The sequence below is a fragment of the Saimiri boliviensis genome, chromosome 8 (assembly GCF_048565385.1).
Source record: "Saimiri boliviensis isolate mSaiBol1 chromosome 8, mSaiBol1.pri, whole genome shotgun sequence".
NCBI classification, from domain to species: domain Eukaryota; kingdom Metazoa; phylum Chordata; class Mammalia; order Primates; family Cebidae; genus Saimiri; species Saimiri boliviensis.
In genome coordinates this window covers 12294306-12319551 of record NC_133456.1, presented here as the reverse complement: position 1 = coordinate 12319551, position 25246 = coordinate 12294306, and the positions used below count along the sequence as shown (strand labels likewise).

At 49.6% G+C, this 25246-nt stretch overlaps 4 protein-coding genes and 1 pseudogene across 5 annotated transcripts in view; 2 read left to right on the top strand and 3 right to left on the bottom strand.

Annotated features, from left to right (window-relative positions):
* Positions 1–9060, bottom strand: part of RHOA (ras homolog family member A) — a 58722-nt gene extending 49662 nt beyond the window's left edge. Inside the window, exon 1 of the mRNA XM_039477105.2 lies at positions 8868–9060. The gene's annotated coding sequence lies outside the window, so the exon portion shown is untranslated. The remainder of the gene's footprint in view (positions 1–8867) is intronic.
* A 211-nt stretch (positions 9061–9271) lies between these two features.
* On the top strand, positions 9272–12920 carry TCTA (T cell leukemia translocation altered). Its single transcript, XM_003936664.4, has 3 exons — positions 9272–9697; positions 10100–10154; positions 12506–12920. Exons 1-3 carry the CDS (start codon positions 9475–9477, stop codon positions 12546–12548), a joined length of 321 nt encoding a protein of 106 aa, XP_003936713.1. The 5' UTR covers positions 9272–9474; the 3' UTR covers positions 12549–12920.
* Positions 12921–14270: 1350 nt separating this feature from the next.
* On the bottom strand, positions 14271–24713 carry AMT (aminomethyltransferase). Of its 2 annotated transcripts, none has more exons than XM_074403854.1 (9): positions 22909–24713; positions 22652–22819; positions 21735–21815; positions 17341–17472; positions 16861–16939; positions 16415–16560; positions 16124–16304; positions 15593–15748; positions 14271–14484 (listed from the first exon to the last, which is right to left on the bottom strand). In XM_074403854.1, the coding sequence occupies exons 1-9, from the start codon at positions 22996–22998 to the stop codon at positions 14414–14416; spliced, it is 1104 nt and encodes a 367-aa protein (XP_074259955.1). In that variant the 5' UTR covers positions 22999–24713; the 3' UTR covers positions 14271–14413. The 2 variants fall into 2 exon arrangements, with proteins under 2 accessions (XP_074259955.1, XP_003936709.1); XM_003936660.4 differs by lacking the exon at positions 14271–14484 and adding an exon at positions 14524–15497 and having other exon boundaries at positions 22909–24705.
* On the bottom strand, positions 17822–18197 carry LOC101050797 (ubiquitin-ribosomal protein eL40 fusion protein-like; annotated as a pseudogene).
* On the top strand, positions 19190–20642 carry LOC141585325 (protein Spindly-like). Its single transcript, XM_074403855.1, has 2 exons — positions 19190–19906; positions 20540–20642. Exons 1-2 carry the CDS (start codon positions 19200–19202, stop codon positions 20640–20642), a joined length of 810 nt encoding a protein of 269 aa, XP_074259956.1. The 5' UTR covers positions 19190–19199.
* Positions 24714–25246: the final 533 nt, after the last annotated feature.

The window sequence follows — 25246 nt, the reverse complement described above, 5'->3', positions numbered from 1 at the left end:
AAGAGGACTGTTTGACCCCAAGAATTTAATACCAGCCTGGACAACATGGAGAGACCCTGTGGCTACAATTTAAAAAAAAAAAAAGGCTGAGCACAGTGGCTGACAACTGTAATCCCAGCACTTTGGGAGGCCAAGGAGGCAGGAGGATCACCTGATGTCAGCAGTTCGAGACCAGCCTGACCAACAAGCGAAACTCCGTCTCTACAAAAAATACAAAATTTGGCCAGGTGCAGTGGCTCTCACCTGTAATCCCACCACTTTGGGAAGCCAAGGAAAGTGGATCACAAGGTCATGAGATCAAGACCATCCAGGCTAACACAGTGAAACCCCCACCTCTACTAAAAGGACAAAAAATTAGCAGGGCATTGTGGTCGTGCCTGTAGTCCCAGCTACTCAGGAGGCTGAGACAGAAGAATTGCTTGAACCCAGGAGGCAGAGGCTGCAGTGAGCGCAGATCCCACCACCACACTCCAGCCTGGGAGGCAAAGCAAGACTCCATCTCCAGGGCCGGTGAGGCGGGGGGCTGGTGGGGGCAGGAACAGCTGGACATGCTGGCCTGCACCTGTAGTGCCAGCTACTTGAAAGGCTGTCGCAGGTACACTGCTTAAGCCCAAGAATTCAAGGTTGTGGTAAGCCATGATGATACCACTGTACTCCAGTCTGGGTGACAGAATGAGACCCTGTCTCTAAGAAAGTTAATTAAATTTTGAAAAAAACCTCTGGAACCAGTCAAGGTGGCATAAGCCTGTGATCGCAGCTCTCAGCTACTTCAGAGGCTGAGGTCAGAAGATCCCCTAAGCCCAGCAGTTCAAGGCTGTAAGTATGCTATGAGTCAGCCTTCCAACCTGGGCAACATAGGAAGACCTCCATCTCTAAGTGCCTGTGATCCCAGCTACTCCAGAGGCTGAGGCAGGAGAACTGCCTGAACCCAGGAGGCAGAGGTTGCGGTGAGCCGAGATCGAGCCATTGCACTCCAGCCTGGGTAACGAGCGAAACTCCATCTCCAAAAAAAAAACAATTAGTCGGGCAAGGTGGTGTGCACCTGTTCTCCCAGGGACTCGGGAGGCTGAGTCAGGAGAATTGCTTGAACCTGGGAGGCGGAGGATACAGAGCACTGAGATTGCACCACTGCACTCCAGCATGAGCAACAAAGGAGACTCCATCTCACAAAAAAAAAAAAAAAGGAAAAGAAAAGAAAGAAAGAAAAAGAAAAAACTCAACATTTCAGCCAGAGGTGAGAGATTAGGGAAAAAATTAAATATCTGACAGCAGGCACAGTGGCTCACACCGTTCATCCCAGCACTTTCGGAGGCTGAGGCAGGGGGATCACTTGAGCTCAGGAGTTCAAGACCAGCCTGGGCAACACAGCAAAAGCCCATCTATCAAAAAAACAAAACATCAAAAACTAGCTGGGAAGAGCCAGGCGAGATGGCTCGCGCCTATAATCCCAGCACTCTGGGAGGTCGAGGTGGGTGGATCACCTGAGGTCAGGAGTTTGAGACCAGTCTGACCAACATGGTGAAACCCCATCTCATTTATTTAAAAAAAAAAAAAAAGAGGCCGGGCGCGGTGGCTCATGCCTATAATCCTGGCACTTTGGGAGGCCGAGGTGGATCACCTGAGGTCAGGAGTTCAAGACCAGCCTGGCCATCATGGTGAAACCCCATCTTTATCATTAAAAAACTAGCTGGACATGGTGGCATATGCTGTGTTTCCAGCTAATCAGGAGGCTGAAGTGGGAAAGTCACTGGAGTCCAGAAGGTTGAAGTTGCAGTGAGCCATAACCATGCCACAGTGCTTAAGCCTGGGTAACCTAGACCCTGTCTCAAAATAATCAAAAATTTAAATGTCTGGGCTGATGTGGAAACTGACCTCTGTAATCCCAGCACTTTGGGAGGCCAAAGTGGGTGGATCACCTGAGGTCTGAAGTTTGAGACCAACATGACCAACATGGTGAAACCCCATCTTTACTAAAAATACAAAAATTAGCCAGGTGTGGTAGCACACGCCTGTAGTCCCAGCCACTTGAGAGGCTAAGGTAGGAGAATCACTTGAACCTGGGAGGTGGAAGATTCAGCGAGCTGAGATGGCTCTACTGCGCTCCAGCCTGGGCAACAGAGTGAGACTCCATCTCCAAAAAAAAAAAATTACCTATCTGCAGTCCCTGCATAGAAGTTGCGCTTGCTGTTTACACTGCTCCCTACCAAGCTAGTATTACTGCTGACCTTTCTGGTAAGAGAAGAAATTGCCCTGATCCTCATTTCTTTCTTTTTTTGAGACGGAATCTCACTCTGTCTGTTGCCCATGCTGGAGTGCAACGGGACAGTCTCAGCTCACTGCAACCTCTAACTCAGGCGTCCCCCAACTTTTTACACAGGGGGCCAGTTCACTGTCCCTCAGACCGTTGGAGGGCCGCCACATACTGTGCTCCTCTCACTGACCACCAATGAAAGAGTGCGGTGGGGAGCCGGATAAATGGCATCAGGGGGCCGCATGCGGCCTGTGGGCCATAGTTTGGGGACGCCTGCTCTAACTCCTGGGTTCAAGCAATTCTCCTGCCTCAGCCTCTCGAGTAACTGGGACTACAGGCATGCCTGTAGAGACAGGGTTTCACCAGGTTGTCCAGGCTGGTCTCCAACTCCTTACCTCAAGTGATCCACCCGCCTAGGCCTCCCAAAGTGCTGGTATTACATGCATGAGCCACCGCACCTGGCTTGATCCTCTTTTTTTTTTTTTTTTTTTTTTTTGAGACGGAGTTTCACTCGTTACCCAGGCTGGAGTGCAATGGTGCAATCTCGGCTCACTGCAACCTCCGCCTCCTGGGTTCAGGCAATTCTCCTGCCTCAGCCTCCTGAGTAGCTGGGATTACAGGCATGCGCCATCATGCCCAGCTAATTTCTTCTGTATTTTTAGTAGAGACGGGGTTTCACCATGTTGACCAGGATGGTCTAGATCTCTTGACCTCGTGATCCACTCGCCTCGGCCTCCCAAAGTGCTAGGATTACAGGCTTGAGCCACCACGCCCGGCCGGATCCTCATTCTTTAATTGATTCATGTTGACACATCCACAGTGCAGAGAGTAAACTGTAAGATCATCAGCCCACTCAATCAAAAAAATAAAGAAAAGGCCTGGCCAGGCGCCGTGGCTCACGCCTATAATCCCAGCACTTTGGGAGATGGAGGCGGGCGAATCACCTGAGGTCAGGAGTTCAAGACCAGCCTGGGCAACCTATTGAAACCCCGTCTCTACTAAAAATACAAAAATTAGCTGGGTGTGGTGGCACGCACCTGTAATCCCAGTTACTCGGGAGACTGAGGCAGAAGAATTGCTTAAACCTGGGAGGTTGCCGCTTCACTCCAGAGCAAAACTCTATCTCAAAAAAAAAAAGAAGAAGAAAAGTAGGGGTAAGGCCGGGTGGCAATGGTGTGTACCTGTAGTCCCAGCTACTTGGAAGGCTGAGGTGGGAGGATCGCTCAAGCCCAGGAGTTCTGGGCTGTAGTGCACTATGCTGATCGGGTGTCCACACTAAGTTAGGCATCAATATGGTGACCTCCCAGGAGCAGGGGACCACCAGGTTGTCTAAAGAGGGGTGAACTGGCCCAGGTCAGAAACACAGCAGGTCAAAACTCCTGTGCTGATCAGTAGTGGGATTGTGCCTGTGAACAGCCACTGTACTCCAGCCTGGGCAACAAAGCAAGTCCCCATCTCTTAAAAAAAAAAAAAAAAAGGGCCGGGCGCGGTGGCTCAAGCCTGTAATTCCAGCACTTTGGGAGGCCGAGGCGGGTGGATCACAAGGTCAAGAGATCGAGACCATCCTGGTCAACATGGTGAAACCCCGTCTCTACTAAAAATACAAAAAAATTAGCTGGGCATGGTGGCGCGTGCCTGTAATCCCAGCTACTCAGGAGGCTGAGGCAGGAGAACTGCCTGAACCCAGGAGGCGGAGGTTGCGGTGAGCCGAGATCGCGCCATTGCACTCCAGCCTGGGCAACAAGAGTGAAACACTCCGTCTCAAAAAAAAAAAAAAAAAAAAAAAAAAAGAAGAAGAAGAAGAAGAAGAGAAAGAAAGAAAAGTAGGGATAAGCTGGGAATGGTCCAGAGTAAGAGAAGTATGTATGTAATACAGTGAGTTCATCTCTGTAAAGGTTAAGCAAGGGAGAAGTTTGGAAATACATCTTGATCTAAGTAAGAGTATGTTGCTTAGAAAACAGACAGGAAGTTAGAGAACTATCTTATGGAGAAGTAGAAAAGTTAAGTACAGAGAAAAGTTCCGGAGTAATACAAAGGTCTCAAAATCAGTGGACAAGAGAATGCCCATATTTCCCTAGAATTTACATTAATAATAATCTCTCTTCCGGCAGGCTGTAGTGGCTCACACTTGAAATCCCAACATTCCAGGAGGCCAAGGCGGGCAAATCATGTAAAGTCAGAAGGTCGAGACCCGCCTGGCCAACACGGTGAAACCCTGTCTCTACTAAAAATACAAAAATTAAGGCCAGGCCGGGTGGCTCCATTTCAAAAAAAAAATTAAAAAATTTAAAAAAGTTAATCAGGCTTGCTAGCAGGCGACTGTAATCCCATTACTCCCAGAGGCTGAGGCAGGGGAATCGCTTGAACCAGGGAGGCAGAAGTTGCAATGAGCGGAGATCACACCACTCACTGCACTCCATCCTGGCAACAAAGTGAGACTCCATCTTAAAAATAATAAAAATAGAGGCCAGGCCCAGTGGCTCACGCCTGTAATCCCAGCACTTTGGGAGGCCGAGGAGGGTGGATCACAAGATGGGAGTTTGATACCAGCCTGGCCAACATGGTAATACTCCCGTCTCTACTAAAAAGACAAAAAATTAGCTGGACATGGTGGCTTGTGCCTGTAATCCCAGCTACTTGGCAGACTTAGGTAGAATTGCTTGAACCCAGGAGGCGGAGGTTTTGTTGAGCTGAGATGGCACCATTGCACTCCAGCCTGGGCAACAAGAGCAAAACTCCATCTCAAAAACAAAAAAAAAAGCTAGGCGCAGTGGCTCACGCCTATAATCCCAGCACTTTGGGAGGCTGAGGCAGGTGAATTACCTGAGGTCAGGAGTTTGAGACCAGCCTGACCAATATGATGAAACCCCATCTTTTAAAAAAAAGTTGGCCGGGCATGGTGGCTCAAGCCTGTAATCCCAACACTTTGGAAGGCCCAGGCGGTGGATCACGAGGTCAAGAGATCGAGACCATCCTGGTCAACATGGTGAAACCCCTTCTCTACCAAAAATACAAAAAACTAGCTGGGCGTGGTGGCGCGTGCCTGTAATCCCAGCTACTTAGGAGGCTGAGGCAGGAGAATTGCTTGAGCCCAGGAGGCGGAGGTTGCGGTGCACCATTGCACTCCAGCCTGGGTAACAAGAGCGAAACTCCGTCTCAAAAAAAAAAAAGAAGACACAAACTAGCGCCTTCTTTAGTCACTGTGTGGACTCCACCCCATGGACAAGAAACACTTGAAGAGCTACCTGTTTTACTATCCTAATAACTTACACCCCCACATGACCAGAATAAACCTTTAAAAGGAGTTAACTGACAAATGGAAAGAAATCAAGACTATGAAAATAGTCCACCATCACATACATGTGCAGAGGGAACTGTTTACTTGATCTATGCAGTACCCCAAATCAATAGTTAAAAGTGCCCACAGTTACCTAAAACTATCTTAGCCTTTCCAGCATGTCCTGAGCAAATACATATACATACATATATATATATATATATATATATATATATATCTTAGCCTGACCCAAATACCTTGGTTTTGAAGCAGTGAAGTGTGGGCCTTGCTTTAAAAGTTGGTCCCTTGGCTGGGCGCGGTGGCTCAAGCTTGTAATCCCAGCACTTTGGGAGGCCGAGGCGGTTGGATCACGAGGTCGACAGATCGAGACCAACCTGGTCAACATGGTGAAACCCCGTCTCTACTAAAAATACAAAAATTAGCTGGGCATGGTGGTGCGTGCCTGTAATCCCAGCTACTCAGGAGGCTGAGGCAGGAGAATTGCCTGAACCCAGGAGGCGGAGGTTGCGGTGAGCCGAGATCGCGCCATTGCACTCCAGCCTGGGTAACAAGAGCAAAACTCCGCCTAAAAAAAAAAAAAAAAAAAAAAAAAAGTTGGTCTCTTAAAAAAAATCCAAACACTTAAAGCCATGATTAGGCCAGTCAGGGACCCTTGTACATTCATCTAGCTCCCTCAGTTGAAGGCAGGACCATCCACTTAACAAGGAGAGAACGCTGTGAAAGAAAGCTAATGAACTGAAATTTGTTTGGCAAGTGAATTTTTCAGATTCTATTCATTACAGTTTTGTTTTTCCCCAACTGGAAAATACCCCTATTCCACTCACTATAGACTCCAAAGCTTTCAGACTGGTTCAGGGTGGTATGGCCGTACATCAGACCCATAAGCTTTTTTTTCTTTTCTTTTCTTTTTTTTTTTTTTGAGACGGAGTTTCACTCTTGTTACCCAGGCTGGAGTGCAATGGCTCGATCTCGGCTCACCGCAACCTCCGCCTCCTGGGTTCAGGCAATTCTCCTGCCTCAGCCTCCTGAGTAGCTGGGATTACAGGCACGTGCCACCATGCCCAGCTAATGTTTTTTATTTTTAGTAGAGATGGGGTTTCACCATGTTGACCAGGATGGTCTCGATCTCTTGACCTTGTGATCCACCCGCCTCAGCCTCTCAAAGTGCTGGGATTACAGGCGTGAGCCACCGCACCCGGCACCCATAAGCTTTCAATATAGCCTTTTACTTACAGTTCTGAATTTGAACAGAATAGAATTTCTTACAGTTCTGAATTTTCAGAACTATTCACCATCAACAAGGTGTAAAAGGAGGAACACTGGAATAAGCTGGAAGTCCTGAATTTCAGCTGACTCTGCAGGCCAACTGACTGGGAGTCAATGGAAAATAATACCTTAAAAGAGAAGACAGTTGTGGTGTGCTCCTGACTAGATATATAATCATGGGAAATTTCCTTAAGTCTCTGGGACTCACTTTGCTCGTCGGCAAATAGGGTCTGACATCATTTGCTGGACACCCAGTCCCGAAAGATTCCTCTTCAATCTAAAATTCAAGAACTACAAAGCATTCTTACTCTCTTCTTCCCTCCAACACAGATTTTTATGAGAACAGAGAGCGTAAGTCTAGCGCTAGACATTAACTCAAATCAAAGTGCATCTTATATATTTAATGCCTCCAAGAGCCAGTAGTGCTCCACAAAAGTAGATGGAACCAATTAAGACAAGTTATCCAGAGATCCTTCAAGAAGTCATTCTTTACAATTAAAAACGAGTCAGGCCGGGTGCAGTGGCTCAAGCCTGTAATCCCAGCACTTTGGGAGGCCGAGGCGGGTGGATCACGAGGTCAAGAGATCGAGACCATCCTGGTCAACATGGTGAAACCCTGTCTCTACTAAAAAGATACAAAAAATTAGCTGGGCATGGTGGCACGTGCCTGTAATCCCAGCTACTCAGGAGGCTGAGGCAGGAGAATTGCTTGAACCCAGGAGGCGGAGGTTGCGGTGAGCCGAGATCGCGCCATTGCACTCCAGCCTAGGTAACAAGAGTGAAACTCCGTCTCAAAAAAACAATTAAAAACCAGGCTTTTTTCAGTCCAATGTCACTTGTGCCAAATGCTCAAAACAGTATCTCCGCCAATCTAGCCACATTTAAGGTGACAATCATCCACATGGTACACATTACACATCTGGGTGGGTGACACCAAGTGGCTGAAAAATTCCCACTACAGACAACATTTGAAATTATGGAAGTTTTTGGTTTTTCAATTTTTTCTCCTTCAGAAAGGCAGAGTGAAACATAATCGGCTTACACACCTGCAAGAAACGTGTATTTTAAAAGACTTTCTTCGAGACAAAAAGAACCAAACAAGTCAAAAACAGAGGTAGAAATTTAAAATTAGAACTATTAAAAAACACAAGTGTAACCAACTCTGAGGTAAAAAGGATTCCAATTTTTCACAGTAAACTACTAAACATGGTTTGTGAACAAATCAATTTGGATGTAAATAGTGCTATTCAATGAAGATGACCTGTAACTGTAGATCCAATCAGTAACTAAGATACAGATGTTTAGGTGATTCCTAATCAATACAGTGACTTAGACTAAGCATACTGCATCTATTTTCATGCAACATCGCTTAAATCACTTACAGTTTGTTTTTTTTTTCAACTGGAAAATAACCCCTTTTCCACTCAACACAGACCCCAAAGCTTTCAGGCGAGTTCGGGCGCGTTCGGGGTGATATGGCCATATACCAGACCCCTAAGCTTTCAATACAGTCTTTTACTTACAGTCTTAAAGAAATCTGCATTAAAAGAAAACCTAAGCAAAGTATAACTGGACTTCAATCAATATAAAACGGTGATTCACGTTTTTTCGTTAAATGCAAAAGGCAAATGGAGTTGTAAAGAGTTTCTTTCCCATTTCAACTCCAACAGCCACGCGCGCTTTCGGCGACCGGCCACACTGCGCGGTCGCGGGGCCCGGCCTAGAGCCCCCGCCCTGCCCGGCGCTGCCGGGAGAGGAAGCGCCCGGGACCGAGGGCGGGAGGGCGGCTTGGGCTCCACCAGGCCAGGCCGGGCGGGGGAAGGGGCAGTGGAGACTACGGGGCGCGCTTCCGGGGACTGCGCGGGCGGGGTCGCCGCTTTGGGGTGCGGGGCCGGGGCTAGGAGTCAGGTCAAGGGTCAGGAGCCAGGGGTGGCTGGGCCAGAAGCAGCCGGTGGGGCGCGGCCGCGGCGGGGCGGCGGCCTGCGGGCCGGAAGAGTGCCGGGCGGGCCGGCCTGGGGCGCCGCGGCGCCTGGAGGGAACCCTTCTGCTCACCTCAGGCAACGAATCGGAGTCCAGCCTCTTTGCGCCGGGGACGCCGGTCTGCGAGTCGCAAGCTCGGAGACGAAGATGGGCAGCTTAAGACGAGATCGCAGACTAACGACGGAACCGACGGAGGACCGCGGGCAGCGGGAGGGGAGCGCGAGGGAGCGAGGGCGGGCGGCGGCGGGAGGGCGGGGAACGACGTGCGCGCCCCCGAGTGCCCAGCGGGCTCGAGCCGGCCCCGTTCGCGGCCCCGCGCACGCGCGCGCACTCACAGCTCATCCACGATTGCTCAGACGCGCATCCACGCCCCAAAAGCAAAACGCTTAACCAATCATTGCAGTCGCGTGGGGCATCACGGGAACTCTGGGGCTATAAAAGACCTGGTTGCTATTTTGTGCTCCTGGAGTCGTTCATCCCTTAAGCAAGCTGGGTGGGCCTAGGTGCGCGTGCGCGGTTTTAATACTCCTCCCCAAACTGCCAACTCTTCACGCATGCGAAGTAGTCCCCTCCCTGCCTCAATTTACGCGTGCGCACTAAGGGGCCGGGCCACGGAAGACCGCACGCCTGCGTCAGGGGGACTACGGTGACAGTACCACGGGTGGGGCGTGGGCCAGTCATGGCGGAACCCTGGTCTGGGCAGGCCTTGCAGGCTCTGCCGGCCACGGTACTGGGCGCGCTGGGCGCGCTGGGCAGCGAGTTCTTGCGGGAGTGGGAGGCACAGGACATGCGCGTGACCCTCTTCAAGTTGTTGCTGCTGTGGTTGGTGTTAAGTCTCCTGGGCATCCAGCTGGCGTGGGGGTTCTACGGGAATACGGTGACCGGATTGTATCACCGTCCAGGTGAGGCTCCCTACGAACCTCCGTGGGCTGGCTGCCCCCGCCGCTACCCTCTCTGAACTGTACCATTGGGTTCCCCACTATCCTGCAAGAGGCTCATGAGATTTTAGTATTGGTTCACGGCCTTACCACCCTGAATGTATTTGACCTCGGAAGCTACTTGGGTTGGAGGACCTAACGTACCATGACTCATGCCACCATACCATTTTACGTCAGAATCCCACCAGTCCACCCATCGCCTTGTATCTATTGCTCTGAACTCTCACCTGACAATACCATTAGTCCCTTAGGACCCTCACCAGACTCCACCAAAAAATACCAGTGGCCTCTAACCTGACCTGGGCTGATACCTGCTCAGATCCCCACCCCAGCCTGCTGCAGCCCTGGATGTGTTTTTGCCTCCAGGTCTGGGTGGTCAGAATGGATCCACGCCTGATGGCTCCACGCATTTCCCTTCCTGGTGAGTAAATCTGTCCATACCGCACCCCCATGCTTGGCGTTCCAAGGACACTCCTGTCCCGGTGACAGAGAGGGGAGTTCTCAGGCTATAAGCCCACCAGCTTAATGGCCTTTGCAGGAAGCTTCAAGTCTGCACATAGAGCTCAGGCTTCAAGTTTGGATGACACCAGGGTCTAGACAGTCCATCAGCATGCTGTTCAGCAGCCTGTAGGATGGGTGGTGGTATTGTCATAATTCCAAAGAGATGAATTGTCATAATTTCAAAGAGATGGCAGGTTTGTTGGATTCCACTCAACACAATCCCCTCAGTTGGGAAGGCAGGAATCTCTGTCCTTAGCACACTCACCTCATCAGGGTCAGCCTCCTCTTCTGCAAAACATGGCCTCACTAATCAGGGCATTCACGAAGATAATCTCTGGGCCCCTATCACATGGTGGGGGCCACACTAGGCCCAGAGAACAAAGACAATCCCGGGCCCTGCTCAGGGGGAGCCAGGAATTTATTAGGGGAGGGTAGCAGTGCATGGGGCAAGGGTGGTCAGGGCTTCTCCAAAGAAAGACACCTAAGCTGAGATCAAAGGCCACAGGGTGACAAAGTATACCATGCAAAGGGAATGGATAGAGCAAGGTTAAAACGGAAGGATAAGGGTGACATAGTAGAAGAATAGATGAGACTGTGATGCTGGAGCTTGAACGTGAAAGCTTGTTGGACCCTAGGAGCAATTGAAAGACTTAACTCAGCAAGGCCGTGGTCTGATCTAATTTGCCTTTATAACTGCCTACTTCGTGGCAAGTAGATAAAGGGGTCCAAGAGTGAGGGCTAAAGGTCAGTTAGAAAGGCTGCCACTGCCCAGGTTTCTGTCTTAGAGAAGAGGCTGGGACTGGTGGTTCACACCTGTAACCCCAGCACTTTGGGAGGCCACAATGGACAAATCCTTGATGTCAGGAGTTTGAGACCAGCCTGGCCAACATAGTGAAACTCTGTCTGTACTAGAAAAAAATTAAGTGGGCATGGTGGCATATGCCTGTAATCCCAGCTACTCAGGAGACTGAGGCCTGAAAATTACTTGAACCCAGGAGGCAGAGGTTGCGGTGAACCGAGATCGAGGCACTGCACTCTAGCCTGGGCATCAGAGTGAGACTCTGTCTCAAAAATAAAAATAGCCCGAGTGCGGTGGCTCACACCTGTAATCCCAGCACCTTGGGAGGCCGAGGCAGGCAGATCACCTGAGGTTGGGAGTTCAGGACCAGCCTGACCAACATGGAGAAACCCTGTCTATACTAAAAATACAAAAATAGCCAGGTGTGGTGGTGCACACCTGTAATCCCCACTAAATGGGAGGCTGAAGCAGGAGAATCGCTTGAACCCAAGAGGCAGAAGTTATAGTGAGCTGAGATCACACCATTGCACTCCAGCCTGGGCAATAAGAACAAAACTGTGTCTCAAAAAAAATAATAAAATAAATAATAGGCAGGGCATGGTGGTTCACGCCTGTAATCCCAACACTTCAAGAGACTGAGGAGGGTAGGTCACCGGAGGCCTGGAGTTTAAGACCAGCCTGGCCAATATGGCAAAATCTGTCTCTACTAAAAATATAAAAATTAGCTGGGTGTGTTGGCGGGCGCCTCTAATCCCAGCTACTTGGGAAGCTGAGGCAGAAGAATTGCTTGAACCCAGGAGGTAGAGGCTGCAGTGAGCAGAGATCTCACCATTGCATTCCAGCCTGGGCAACAAGAATGAAACTCCATCTCAAAAAAAGAAAAAGATTAATAATAATAATAGGCTGGGCGTGGTGGCTCAAGCCTGTAATCCCAGCACTTTGGGAGGCCACGGCGGGTGGATCACGAGGTCGAGAGATCGAGACCATCGTGGTCAACATGGTGAAACCCAGTCTCTACTAAAAATACAAAAAATTAGCTGGGCATGGTGGCTCGTGCCTGTAATCCCAGCTACTCAGGAGGCTGAGGCAGGAGAATTGCCTGAACCCAGGAGGCGGAGGTTGCAGTGAGCCGAGATCGCGCCATTGCACTCCAGCCTGGGTAACAAGAGCAAAACTCCATCTCAAAAAAAAAAAAAAATATATATATATATATATATAATAATAAATGAAAAGAATAAAAAAGAACTAGAGAAGGATGGCAATGCCATACTAACATGGAGAACCAGGAGGAAGAATGGGTCTGCAGGGAGAAGGTGCTAGGCCCCAGGCAGGCTGTGGGAATCAGTAGAGAGGTCTAGATTGTTATGTGACCTTACTGAGCCTAGCTTAGCCCCCAAGGAGTTGGGGAGAGCCAATTTCAGCTACTGTTCTGCCTATGGAATAACCCCCCTCTCTCTCTCCATCACTTTCAGGGAAACGGCAGCAAACGAACCTGTCAAAACCCACAGAGAATAAGGGAAGGCAGCAGAGGGTCTCCAATGGCATCACTGGGTCTGCTGGCTTCTACACTGAGTTCTGCTGCTTACCAGACCCCAGGGACAACCGCCGGGGGTTCAGGGTTGGTAGCAGGGAGTACCCCAGTGCCTGCAGGGCTGAGCCTCCTCTGCCCCTTGGCCTTGCTCCCTTGCCCAGGCAATGGGCAAGTGAAGAGTTTGCCTGTACCTTTACTGGGTGCCTTAAGTAGAGAAATTGTGTTCCTCCTCTTTCAGGGGTGACAACTCAGGAAGCCTCTGAGTTGGGAAGGCCAACAGTTCTTTTGTCTTGAGTTTCTTTTTCTGTCCCTCTTCACATCCCCCTGAAATATAACCCCATAAAAATTTTTCCTGAGTTGGCCGGTTGCGGTGGCTCACGCCTGTAATCTCAACACTTTGGGAGGCCAAGGCAGGCAGATCACAAAGTCACGAGTTCAAGACCAGCCTAACCAACATGTTGAAACCCCATCTCTACTAAAAATACAAAAATTAGCCAGGCATGGTAGCAGGTGACTGTAACCCCACCTACTCTGGAGGCTGAGGCAGGAGAATTGCTTGAACCTGGGAGTCAGAGGTTGCAGTGAGACAATATCATTGTGCCATTGTACTCCAGCCTGGGTGACAGAGCAAGACTCCGTGTCAAAAAAAAATAATTACTGAGAGGAAGCCTGAGGTTAACCAGCTCTGGGGTTTGTAAGGCAGGTCTGTTTTCTCCTAAGCCCTGCGTTTTCTGAATCTCATTTTGCTTTGTTGGCAAGGAGCCAGGGAATCCTGACCTGAGCCAGACCACAAGCTCTGTGGTTACTTAGCTGGCCATTCAGGTATAAGGCAGTGTGGTGTCCCTGCAGGCACCATCCAGATGGAGGCACCAAACACCCACATCCCTGGCCCAACCAGACTTCTGTGAGCCAGGCAAAGGAAATTGTCATCTGCCAACCGTCCTATTCATGTTCCTATCAGTCCTTCTTGGGGGTAAGCTGGGTGCCTCAAGGAGCACAGCTGAACCCCGGAGGTGGCCTCCTACCCCGCAATGCTTAAGTGCCTATGGGAACTTGAGTCTGTACCTTTTCCCCTCATAGGATGGTACCAAGCAGTTAGTGCAGTGGCCCCATCATAGCCTGCAGCCTCATCATTTCCCATCTAGACCTGGTACAAACCACCCCAGAGGCTCAGCTCTTCCCCACTAGCATCTCCACCTTTACGAACCAGGCAGTCCTGCCATGTCACAAAAGGCCAGGGGAGTTTCCAAAGGTGTGGGTGACAAATGCCCCTATAGAAACACCAGTACCTTTCGTCAGGACTCAGCAATATGTTAAAAAAAAAAAAAAAAGAAAAGAAACACCAGTACCTGAAAGCACTGTAACCCTGGACCTGCCTCCTTCCCTGATGGCCATACTTCTGCCTCCATCTGCTGGGCCACCAGCCACTTTAGTGACCCCTGCCTACTTCCCCTCTGCTGGATGTCACACTTGCATCTGGCTACCTTTGCCTAAGCCATCTTTGTGGTAGAGGTGCACTGGAGTTTCAGCTATACTGAGGATGATGGTCTTCACAGCCCCAGGCCAACCCTCTAATACTACCACACAGAATCAGGGTCTCACATTTCACCCCAGGCTTAACTGAGGATGTGGCTTATTAAACATGGAAGGGCATTGGTTGTGGTTATTCAGACAGAACAAGCGTGTGCATGCACAGGGGCAGTGAGAGAGGGAACATCCTGGAGGCTGTTCCCCGTTGGTACCCAGATGCAGTAACTTGCAGGGAGGGGAGAGGTGATGCCGGCTTCCTGGAGGAGCAGTGATGGGGTGCCCAACAGGGGCAATATCTCCATTCATAGACTGGCCCCTTTCAAGGGGAACCTATTCTAAGCTTGTCTTGGAAGTCAGGAAAGCAGGCATTGGGTTGGCATTTCAGGAAACCTGTGAACAAAGAACAATGAAGCTAGAGACTGACAAGTAAAAAGGAAGTTTAATTTTTTTATTTTATTTTTCCTCATCCATGCCAGTGCAGAAGGAATTTTAATTTTTCTTTCAGGATTCAGTGGAGTCCATTAATGAATACTGGGGCAAAGGTCAGCCTAGGGTAAGGCAAGTCCAGGAGGAAGCTCACCCTGCCCTACAACAGCCCTGGAGCTCAGAACAGGTGGTGAGCCTGCCATGGTTTGCTACTGGGCAGCACACTAGACCAACTTGGAAATGTGGAAGAGTAAATCAGTGTTCTCTCAGCCATCCCCAAGTTTACACACAGGCATAGCAGCCCTACTATGAGTCAGCAATTATTTCTGACTGGCAGTAGGGACGATTTGCATTTATGGAAAGCAAACTGGAGAGGATAGCCTGAGTCCACACTGCCCGTGTTACTACCCTTTGCAATGTGAAAAACCATGGTGAGGTAGGTTGGTCAGGTTTTATCCTTCCCACAAAGGTAAGCCTTTGCTCCACAGCCAGCACCTGGCAGGGTGGAAGAGATGGCAGAACCAAAGCTTCTTAATACCCTCTAGCAGGTAAGAGTAGGTCAGTGGGATCGTGGACTAAAACAAGACATTGTGTGAGCTGGTCTATCACTCAGAAGCAGGGTCCTGAAGGAAGCTGGAGTGGCATGAGTTAGGTGGAGAAAATAGGTGGCATGGCCCCTCAACCAGACAATTAAAATCAGCCTCCACCTTAGCTGCCCACCCCTAGTGAGTTCTGCATCAGCTTCTTGACTAACACCTTGTAGATTCCTGGAGGGGACAGCCCTACCCTGAGCCATCCTCATTTAAGGGTATAGTAGTTCGTGGGCACAAAGGGCATCTTGCTGACCACAGCCATCTGCTGCTTTCGCCGCACCTCTACCATCAGCTTTGTCCCTGGACGACTATACTCGAAGGGCACGTAACCCATAGCTACATTCTTCTTCAGAGAGGGTGAGGGGCATCCACTAGTCACAGTACCTGTCAAGTATAAGCCATGCGTCAGCACTATCCTGCAAGTGCCCCCACCCTCCTGGGGAAGAGACAGGGCTTCCCAGCTTCCCTGGTTCACCTACCAATCATGGTACCCTCCATGTTCAGGATAGGACTGTGTGCCCGCATCGGGGCCCCCTCACACATCAAGCCCACACGCCTCCGCTGCACCTTGCCCTTCAGCTGGGGAACAATGACCTTGGCTCCAGGGAAATCCATAGCAGCTCGGCGGCGCTTACCTGGAGAATGACACATGAAACATAAGCCACAGCACATAGAAGCCCTGGCCACCAGAGGCCCTTATGAGGACTTCAAGTAACACCCATCTAGCATCACAACCCCTTTGCTTGGGCTACTCCAAGCTCTATTCCTCCCGTGGACTGCCGTGAGTCAGCCAACCAACCACCTCCTACCTTCTAAAGGCCATACTGCCCACCTGCTGAGCATCTTCAGTTTCTAAAGGGCAAAGCCACAGTAGCACCTTCAGGGAAAGGAGGCTCAGGAAGGCTGAGTCACTTGCTCCTACACAACCTTAGGAGGAGTCATGGGCTGGCTAGTCTTAAGGGTCACCCCAACTTCCAGAACCCCATCCCTTTAGTGCTGGTCCAGCTCACCCAGTGTCCAACTGAGGCTGCCCTCCACAGGTGTAGTATGTTCATCAATATCGTTCCCATACAGGCAGAGGCCTGCCTCTAGGCGCAGGCTATCCCTGGCGGCTAACCCTGCCAGCTTCACCTCTGGGTTTTCCAGAAGAGCTGTTGCCAGGTGAACAGCTCCCGCTGCTGGCACCGAGATCTGTATGAAACACCAGAGGGCAGATGAGAAGCTTCCTGTACTGCACACCCCCTACCCCTCACCCCCATCTCATACCCTGTTCTGCCTCCTACATCCACTTCTTGACACACCTCCACACCGTCCTCTCCTGTGTAGCCACAGCGGGTCACACGGCAGCCAGACACACCAAACACCTCCATCACAGCACTGGTCATGAAGGGCAGTTTCCTCAGGTCATCTGCCACACCGGCCTGTAGCACCTGGGCTGCAGTGGGGCCTGGGCCCAGGGAGCCAGTGACCAAGTATCCAGGTCCTGGCACCCCTCAAAGCTGGACTAAGGCCTTATTCAGGGACCAGAACACGCCCTGAGCAAGTCTTACTCTGCAAATGGAAAAGATGGCCTTGTCCCTAGCCCATAAAGTCTTGTGGTGGGTAGGAGGAGGGCAAGATAGCAAACTTAAAATTATGGCACACAAATATCACACTTCCTATACCTCCTTGGTACGGCCTCTGTGCTAAGCAGTCAATGAATCCAGGAAGGCAAAGGCTGGCCCCAACCTCAGCCCCGCCCTCTCACCTTGCAGGGCTAGCAGGGCATTATCCAGCACCTCCAGGCCCACATCTCTGCCCTGGTTCTGAAGCTCCCTGACCTTGTCCTAAAAGACAGAAACACCACATGAACATCTGGGGCCACTTACTGAGCACCTACCATGGGCTGGACACTGTAGAGCTGGACAGTAGTAAGATAGTGGAAAGGAGAAGGAAGTGGGGAAAAAAAGGTGGTGGGCTGATTCCCATCTTACAAGGTCACCCAAGCCCAGGTCTGCTACCTCACACCCTCACCAGAGGGGCCAAGGCCCCCTTCCCCATCCCCGGCAATCCCCCACCACCAAACTCTGGCATGCTCCAGAGGGCCTGCTCTGAAGTCTCATAGCTATTCATTCACTCAAAAAGCCATTTTCCAGGCCCCTTGTCTGCACCAACCCTGTCCTGGACAACAAGGATGCTGCTGTATGAACAAGGAAGACAAGGTACTTAGAACACAGAGGGGGTGTACCTGCATGAGGGCCAAATCTTTCTCCCAGCAGCCAGCATTGGATACCACATACAGGTGCCCCTCAGAAGTATTGGTTACAATCAAGTCATCTAAGATGCCTCCAGCCTCATTGGTAAACAGCGACAGTGTCCCCTAGGACCAAAGTGGAGCATTTTGGCCTCTAGGTCCAGGAGGCCAAGGCCAAGGGTGAACCAGACACACCCCTGGACCCACTTAGCTACAAGGTTATGAACCCTAATGTGAAGGACTCAGGGTGTGCAAAGTGCCAAGACTGGGTCCAAGTCCACACGGTCTTTGATCCTCATGCACCAAATAAGTTTTCATCCCCTCCCCACCTTGGGGTAGGTACTTCACTGATCTGGTAAGACCTCTGCACCCCTCCCCACTTTTTTTTTTCCCCAGTCAACCAGAGGGACAATTTATTGAAGCTCCAGGGCCATGGGGCCTGGGCAGGAGGCTGCCCTTCCAGGAAGGAAGAGGCTTATTTGACCTTGGGATGCAGGTTGTTGGTGTGGCCACACTTCTTGCGGCAGTTGACAGCACCGGGGTGCAGACAAGCACAGCACTTGTGGCAGATCATCCTGTCGCAGTTGTATTTCTGGGCAAGCTGGCAGAGGGAAGGCTCAATAATGCCAGCTCACAGGCACAGCACCAGGTGCAGGGTGGACTCTCTGGATGTTGTAGTCTGAGAGAGTGCAGCCATCCTCCAGCTGTTTGCTGGCAAACATCAGATGCTGCTGGTCAGGTGGGATACCCTCCTTGTCTTGAATTTTGGCTTTGACGTTCTCAATGGTGTCACTGGGCACGACCTCAAGGATGATGGTCTTGCCTGTGAGGGTCTTCACAAAGATCTGCATCTCTGCGTCTGCAACTTGGCCACCTCTCCCTCCTCACTCTACTGAGAGCCCCATCTCATGCTTAATCTTTTTTTTTTTTTTTTTTTTTTGTTTTGTGATATTTTATTTTTTTGTTTAACTAACAAGACAAAAAGTTTCCAACGTGCTAATTAATTAGTGTAAATTAGCCACATACATTTGCTTAAGTAATTTTTATCAAGCAAAAAAGGCAGAGAAAGAAATGAAGACAATACAGATAGCAAGGTTGGTACTTATCAATTCTGGAAATCCACCTCCAGAAATATACACTGGTCAAGCACATTTATACAATGCCTCACATATAAACAGGCATAATCTGCTGCATTTGTTTCAGAACTCTGAAACCATGTGTATGCAGCAGATATTCATGTGAAGTTACTTTTTCCTTAAGAATAGCAAGCTTTTATTTTATGTGACTCACAGATTATAACATTATATAAAAATCCAAGGAGAGAGTAATAAATTACTGTTCTTTATAATAAAAATAGCAGCTAACATTGTTGAAGTGCTTTTACTGTTGAGTATTACATTTAGTAGCACTGAAGACTTGGAGAAAAATCAGATGAAACGTATAAGGAAGCCCTTTTATATGATGTGGGCTGTGTCATATTCTTTCTACTCAAATCTACATTAGTAACATGTCTTATTAATCTGTCTCTACCCTCTAAGACTGATGTAGCCCTAGTAGCACCTTCAAGATCTCATTTCACAGGAAATAATCCAAGCTAGCTATTGTTACATCACTGTGCTTAACTTTTTGAATGCCTACCGATATTTGTTTTAAATGCCTCTAGCATCCCACTGCATTCAGACATCCTTCAACTTTCTTTTACTTTCTCCAGTTTCCTCATTCACTTCTCCTGCTGTACACATCCCCAACTCTGGCCTAGCCACTGCTACTTACCTTTCCCTTTCGTTCACTTTCTCTTACCTTCTGACCTCGATTATTCTTTTAAAGGACAAAGCCCTTGGGTCATTAATGCCATGTTGGAGCAGAAGAATGGTGAAATAAAACATCTTTTAGGTGAAATTAGAAATCTGGAGAAATTTAAGAATTTATATGAAAGTATGGAATCTAAGCCTTCAGTCCACTCTGGTGCTCTGGAAGATAACACCTATTATACAGATTTACTTCAGATGAAGCTGGATAACTTAAACAAAGAAAATGAAAGCACTAAAGGTGAATTGTCCATACAGCGAATGAAAGCATTATTTGAGAGCCAACGGGCTCTGGATCTTGAGCGAAAACTTTTTGCAAATGAAAGATGCCTACAGCTTTCAGAAAGTGAAAATATGAAACTGAGAGCTCAACTAGAGGAATTAAAACTAAAATATGAACCTGAAGAGACAGTTGAAGTGCCTGTACTGAAAAAGAGGCGTGAGGTGCTGCCCGTGGATATAACCACCTCTAAGGATGCATGTGCCAACAACAGTGCTGCCGAGGGAGAAGTTTATCGATTACCGCCTCAGAAAGAGGAGACACAGTCCTGTCCTAACAGTTCAGAAGATAACAACTTGCAGCTAGAAAAGTTAGTTTCTATAAACACACCAGTAGGCACTCTCTCTCCTCACAAAAATCTGCCCATGGCTATGCAGCTAAAGAAGGAAAAGAAGTGTGTGAGACTCATAGGAGTTCCAGCTGACTCTGAGGCCTTGAGTGAAAGAAGTGGAAACACCCCTAACTCTCCCAGGTCAGTGTCCCCTTCTCCTCAAGGCAACCAGCAGACCTCTTCCTCTCTCCTGTCTCGCTGCATGAACTGTGCTGTCTGTTTCTTTATCTACTTTCTTAGTTTTGCATGCAGTATAATTCCTCAGTTTCATCTGCCTACTTTCAACTTTTCCAGAACTTTGAGAAAGACTAAAATGATTGCAAAGGGAAAGTACTCCTGAATAAGGGAATCACATTAAAAAGTCACACGTTTCTATTTCATGAAAGGAAATATCACAGTCTAACACATCTCTGAATGTTTTGTCAGTTTGAATAAATGTACTGTTATTTTTCTCTTGGTCCAAGCATGACCATGAAAGAAAAATTAACTCACTTTCTCAGAGGGCTTTCCAGTAGTCTAAGAAATTGCAGCCTTCAAGAAAACGTAGGTGAATTTTTTATGTCTTTTGAAATTGCTAATCCTAGGCATTCAGAAATGGGCTTTGATACTTCTTTTGACATTTTTACATATCAAAGCTAATTCATTTTCATTGTTTCCAAAACTTGAAAGCCTCTAGTTTCTGCATAATTGAGTTTGTGACTAAAAGAAATAGTGTCAGACATGTATGTCTGAAGGAATTAATGACCCATCTCATGCTTAATCTTTAACACCTAGGACTTGCTGCTTCACCTACCCAGACCTGGAACAACTCAGCCCATGTGCCAACCCACAGGACAAAAGCTTCAAAGGCCATCTTGATGATCCCAGGCTCGCCTAAGTACTCCATGGCAGTGCCCCCAAAATACTGGCCTTAGCCTCCCCTCTAGATGGACAAAGAGCCTGAGGTTGAGGGTACATGAATCACCTGGGGATCTTGTTAAAATGAATGTTCTGATTCAGCAGGTCTGGAGCAGTGCCTGAGAGTATATTCCTAACAAGCTCCAAGGTTGCTGGTTTAGAGACCACACTTTTTTTTTTTTTTTTTTTTTTTGAGACAGAGTTTCGCTCTTGTTACCCAGGCTGGAGTGCAATGGCGTGATCTCGGCTCACCGCAACCTCCGCCTCCTGGGTTCAGGCAATTCTCCTGTCTCAGCCTCCTGAGTAGCTGGGATTACAGGCACGTGCCACCATGCCCAGCTAACTTTTTGTATTTTTAGTATAGAGGGAGTTTCACCTTGTTGACCAGGATGGTCTCGATCTCTTGACCTCGTGTTCCACCCGCCTTGGCCTCCCAAAGTGCTGGGATTACAGGCATGAGCCACCGCGCCCGGCCCCACACTTTTGTTTGTTTGTTTGTTTGAGACAGTGTCTTGCTCTGTCACTCAGGCTGGAGTGGGGTGGTGCGATCTCAGCTCACTGTGACCTCCACCTCCCCGGGTTCAAGGAATTCTCCTGCCTCAGTCTCCTGAGTAGGTGGGACTACAGGTGCACACCACAACACCAGCTAATTTTTGTATTTTTAGTAGAAACGGATTTCACCATGTTGGCCAGGCTGATCTTGAACTTCTTATCTCAGGTGATCCACCTGCCTTGACCTCCCAAAGTACTGGGATCACAGGCGTGAGCCACTGTGCCTGGCTAGGGACCACACTTTGAATAGAGAAGGGTTAGGCGGCAGGGATGGTCAGAGAATAGGATATTGACCTTGGTTTCTGGCTTCCTACCCTAATGTGGTAAGGCTGGGATATTCCCCTCCCTACAAATGGCTGGGTCTCTGGAAATGACTCAGAGATTTCGTCCCCCAAGACTGCAAACCTGAGAAGCTGTGTTTGACGGATCTCTGTGCCCCTAAGCCTTAGGTAGGGACGCAGCCCATTTGCTGCCTCATGACTCAGAAAACTCATAGAGCAGAAATAAAAGAAGGGCCCACCTGGTTTGGTCTTAGCTCTGCAATGTCTCCAACCACTAGACTCTCCATCAGCTTCACCCGGTCACTACCACATATCTTGGTCTGGGGAAAGAGATTGAAAGCCTCAGCCCATTGCAACAGCTACAGTCCAAAAGGCCACTAAGCAAGGATGCATCCTCCCTGCCATCCACAGTGCAGTCCATCCCAGCCAAAGTGACTAACCAGTCTTTTGGTTCTACAAGTGGCAAAGGATCACCTTCTGATTTTCTGACCTCCCCCAGTCACCCTGTGCAGGGGGACTGCCAGGGAACTGGACAGGACCTCGAACCTTCCTGAAATAACCCTTTTTTTTTTTTCTGAGATGGAGTTTCGCTCTTGTTACCCAGGCTGGAGTGCAATGGCGCTATCTAGGCTCATCGCAACCTCTGCCTCCTGGGTTCAGGCAATTCTCCTGCCTCAGCCTCCTGAGTAGCTGGGATTACAGGCACACGCCACCATGCCCAGCTAATTTTTTGTATTTTTTAGTAGAGACGGGGTTTCACCATGTTGACCGGGATGGTCTCGATCTCTTAACCTCGTGATCCACCCGCCTCGGCCTCCCAAAGTGCTGGGATTACAGGCTTGAGCCACCGCGCCCAGCAAATAACCCTTTTCAAACCAACACCCAGCCCAATACATTAGAGTGGGTGTCACCCATGAAAAACCCAAGACATTAAGGTACACCACTTAGTGGGAGCAGGCTAGAAAGATGAGACGATGAGGTCCTCTGAGCCTGTTTCCTTGGGGCCATTGACCTATCCATGACACCCCCATGACCTCTAGCTCTTCTGGGAGGGCTGTCCTTGGAATCCAGTTCCCAGCAAACAAACCCAAGGAGGGCACCACTGTAAATGGGGAAGAAGGACTGATCAGGCAGCCAGCGTGCTCCCCTGACTCACCTGCAGCATGTGAGACACATCAAAGAGCGAGCAGTGCTGGCGTGTGTGTAGGTGCGAGTCAGTGTGACTGTCCTGGTACTGCACGGGCAGACTCCAACCCGCGAAAGCCACCATTTTCCCGCCGTGGGCCAGGTGGAAGTCATAGAGCGGTGTCCTGCGGAGCACGTCCTGCAGGGGACTGGGCTTAGTGCCACCAGGGCCCTAGCCCCCAGCCACTTCCCTTCCCCACCCTCCAAGATCAGCACCCTCTATCCCACCTGTGTGAAACTGAGTGGACGACACAAGTCCGGGGAGAATGCCTGCAGGCGAAAGCCCAGACGGGCCACCACACTTACAGCCCTCTGCATTGTCGCCAGCAACGAGTACAGATGGCGCACAGAGGCCACCACACTGCCAGGCACGCCGGGAGATGTAGTCCAGGCCTCTGCTTGGACAGGTCTCGCTCTGGAGCAAAGGATCAAAGGAGGGGGCGGGCAGCCCCAAGGGCAGGCTGGGATTTAGAGCAGAGAATGCAGGAACTCCCAAAGCAGCGAAACTGCCTCCGGCTGGCTCTTCAGGGAAGCTCAGGCAATCCAGAGCTGATTGAGCTGCCCAGAACAGAGCCAGGGGCTAGACCGCCCCCTGCAGAACTGCCCTGTCTCCAAAGGGTCAAAGTTCCAGAAAGGGCTGAAAGGTCTCAATCATACATTTAGGACCTCAAGAGAGTAAGGTCAAATGGGGGTGGGGAGAGTGGAGAGGTCACAGCTGGGTGGAGCCAGCCTGGCAGGCTAGCAGCACCACAGTAGTCTGCCCTCACGTAGGGGTCCCCAGCTCTCCTACCAGGCAGACACAGTCAGCCAGCAGTCATGCATTCCAGAAGTATTTATTGATCTTGCTGCATACCAGGCCCTGGGCTGCGGACACAGCCACAAATGAAGCAGGGTCCCTGCTACCACAAGGTCCTCTTCACTCACACGCACACTGAAGACTACTGCTCCATCACCTTTTCAGAAGCAGCTGAGTGGGGCTATGTAAGTAACTTTGCAGGTAAAGTCACCACCTGTAGGAACTCATGGGTGAGAGCAGAGGGTAGCCACCACAAGGTCACTGAACTCCCTCTAGAAAACTGTTCAGCCGCACACATGTCCAATTTTCCAGGTCCAAGACATACTCCAGTACTGCTTCATAGTAGCCACCAGGGGCAAAGCCAGAAAGAATCAGAGGGACACAGGATTTTCTCACATGAAGGAAAAGCAGCCTGCATCACTTAATGGTTGGCCTGAGTTAATGGAGGACCTAAGCCTCTTAAAAGGCACCAATGAGGCCGGGTGCTGTGGCTCACCCCTGTAATCCTAGCTCTTAGGGAGGCAGAGGCGGGAGGAGAGCTTGAGCCCAGGAGTTTGAGACCTGCCTGGGCAATATAGTGAGACCCTGTTCTCCATAAAAAGAAAAACGAAACAAAACAAAAAAGACACCAATGAGAACCCTTATTTAGCCAGGTGTGGTGGCTCAAGCCTGTAATCCTAGCACTTTGGGAGGCCGAGGTGGGTGGATCACCTGAGGTCAGGAGTTCAAGACCAGCCTGGCCAGGATGGTGAAACCCCAACTTTAGGAAAAATAAATAGGCCGGGTGCAGTGGCTCAAGCCTGTAATCCCAGCACTTTGGGAGGCCGAGGCGAGTGGATCACGAGGTCAAGAGATCGAGACCATCCTGGTCAACATGGTGAAACCCCGTCTCTACTAAAAAAATAAAAAATAAAAAAATAAAATAAATAAAATAAAAAGAAATAAATAAAATTTAAAAAAAGAGCCGGGCACGGTGGCTCAAGCCTGTAATCCCAGCACTTTGGGAGGCCAAGGCGGGTGGATCATGAGGTCAAGAGATCGAGACCATCCTGGTCAACATGGTGAAACCCCGGCTCTACTAAAAATACAAAAAATTAGATGGGCATGGTGGTGCGTGCCTGTAATCCCAGCTACTCAGGAGGCTGAGGTAGGAGAATTGCCTGAACCCAGGAGGCGGAGGTTGCGGTGAGCCGAGATCGCGCCATTGCACTCCAGCCTGGGTAACAAGAGCGAAACTCCGTCTCAAAAAAAAAAAAAAAAAAAGAGAGAACGCTTCTTTAGACCCATTCTCCACCATGGTTGAGCTCTCATCATGCTGAGCATGTGTCTTGGAAAGGGGCAGGCCAGGCACAGTGTCTCATACCTGTAATACCAGCACTTTGGGAGGCTGAGGCAGGTGGAGGTAGGGAGTTCTAGACCAGCCTGACCGACGTGGAGAAACCCCCATCTCTACTAAAAATACAAAATTAGCCAGGTGTCATGGCACATGCCTATAATCCCAGCTACTTGGGAGGCTGAGGCAGGAGAATCACTTGAACCCGGGAAGAAGTTGCAGTGAGCGGAGATTACGCCACTGCACTCCAGCCTGGGCAACAAGAGTAAAACTCTGTCTCAAAAACAATGCAAAGGGGCAACTGGCAGAAAGGATAGGGATGTGCTTTGGGCTATATCAGATGGCAGAGAGGTCCCAGTTCTTTTATTATTATTTTTAAGATGGGGTTTCACCATGATGGCCAGGCTGGTCTTGAACTCCTGACTTCAGGTGATCCA

Bases quoted from the DNA above. Each gene is read 5' to 3' on its own strand.
- TCTA (XM_003936664.4), top strand. From the start codon at position 9,475: ATGGCGGAACCCTGGTCTGGGCAGGCCTTGCAGGCTCTGCCGGCCACG. The intron at 9,698-10,099 runs GTGAGGCTCCCT...TTTTGCCTCCAG, and splicing joins CGGATTGTATCACCGTCCAG to GTCTGGGTGGTCAGAATGGA. The intron at 10,155-12,505 runs GTGAGTAAATCT...CATCACTTTCAG, and splicing joins TCCACGCATTTCCCTTCCTG to GGAAACGGCAGCAAACGAAC.
- LOC141585325 (XM_074403855.1), top strand. From the start codon at position 19,200: ATGTTGGAGCAGAAGAATGGTGAAATAAAACATCTTTTAGGTGAAATT. The intron at 19,907-20,539 runs GTCAGTGTCCCC...TTTAACACCTAG, and splicing joins AACACCCCTAACTCTCCCAG to GACTTGCTGCTTCACCTACC.
- AMT (XM_003936660.4), bottom strand. From the start codon at position 22,998: ATGCAGAGGGCTGTAAGTGTGGTGGCCCGTCTGGGCTTTCGCCTGCAG. The intron at 16,561-16,860 runs GTGAGAGGGCGG...CCCTGGGCCCAG, and splicing joins TGCCCTGCTAGCCCTGCAAG to GCCCCACTGCAGCCCAGGTG. The intron at 15,749-16,123 runs GTGAGCTGGACC...GTCATTCTCCAG, and splicing joins CAGCCTCAGTTGGACACTGG to GTAAGCGCCGCCGAGCTGCT.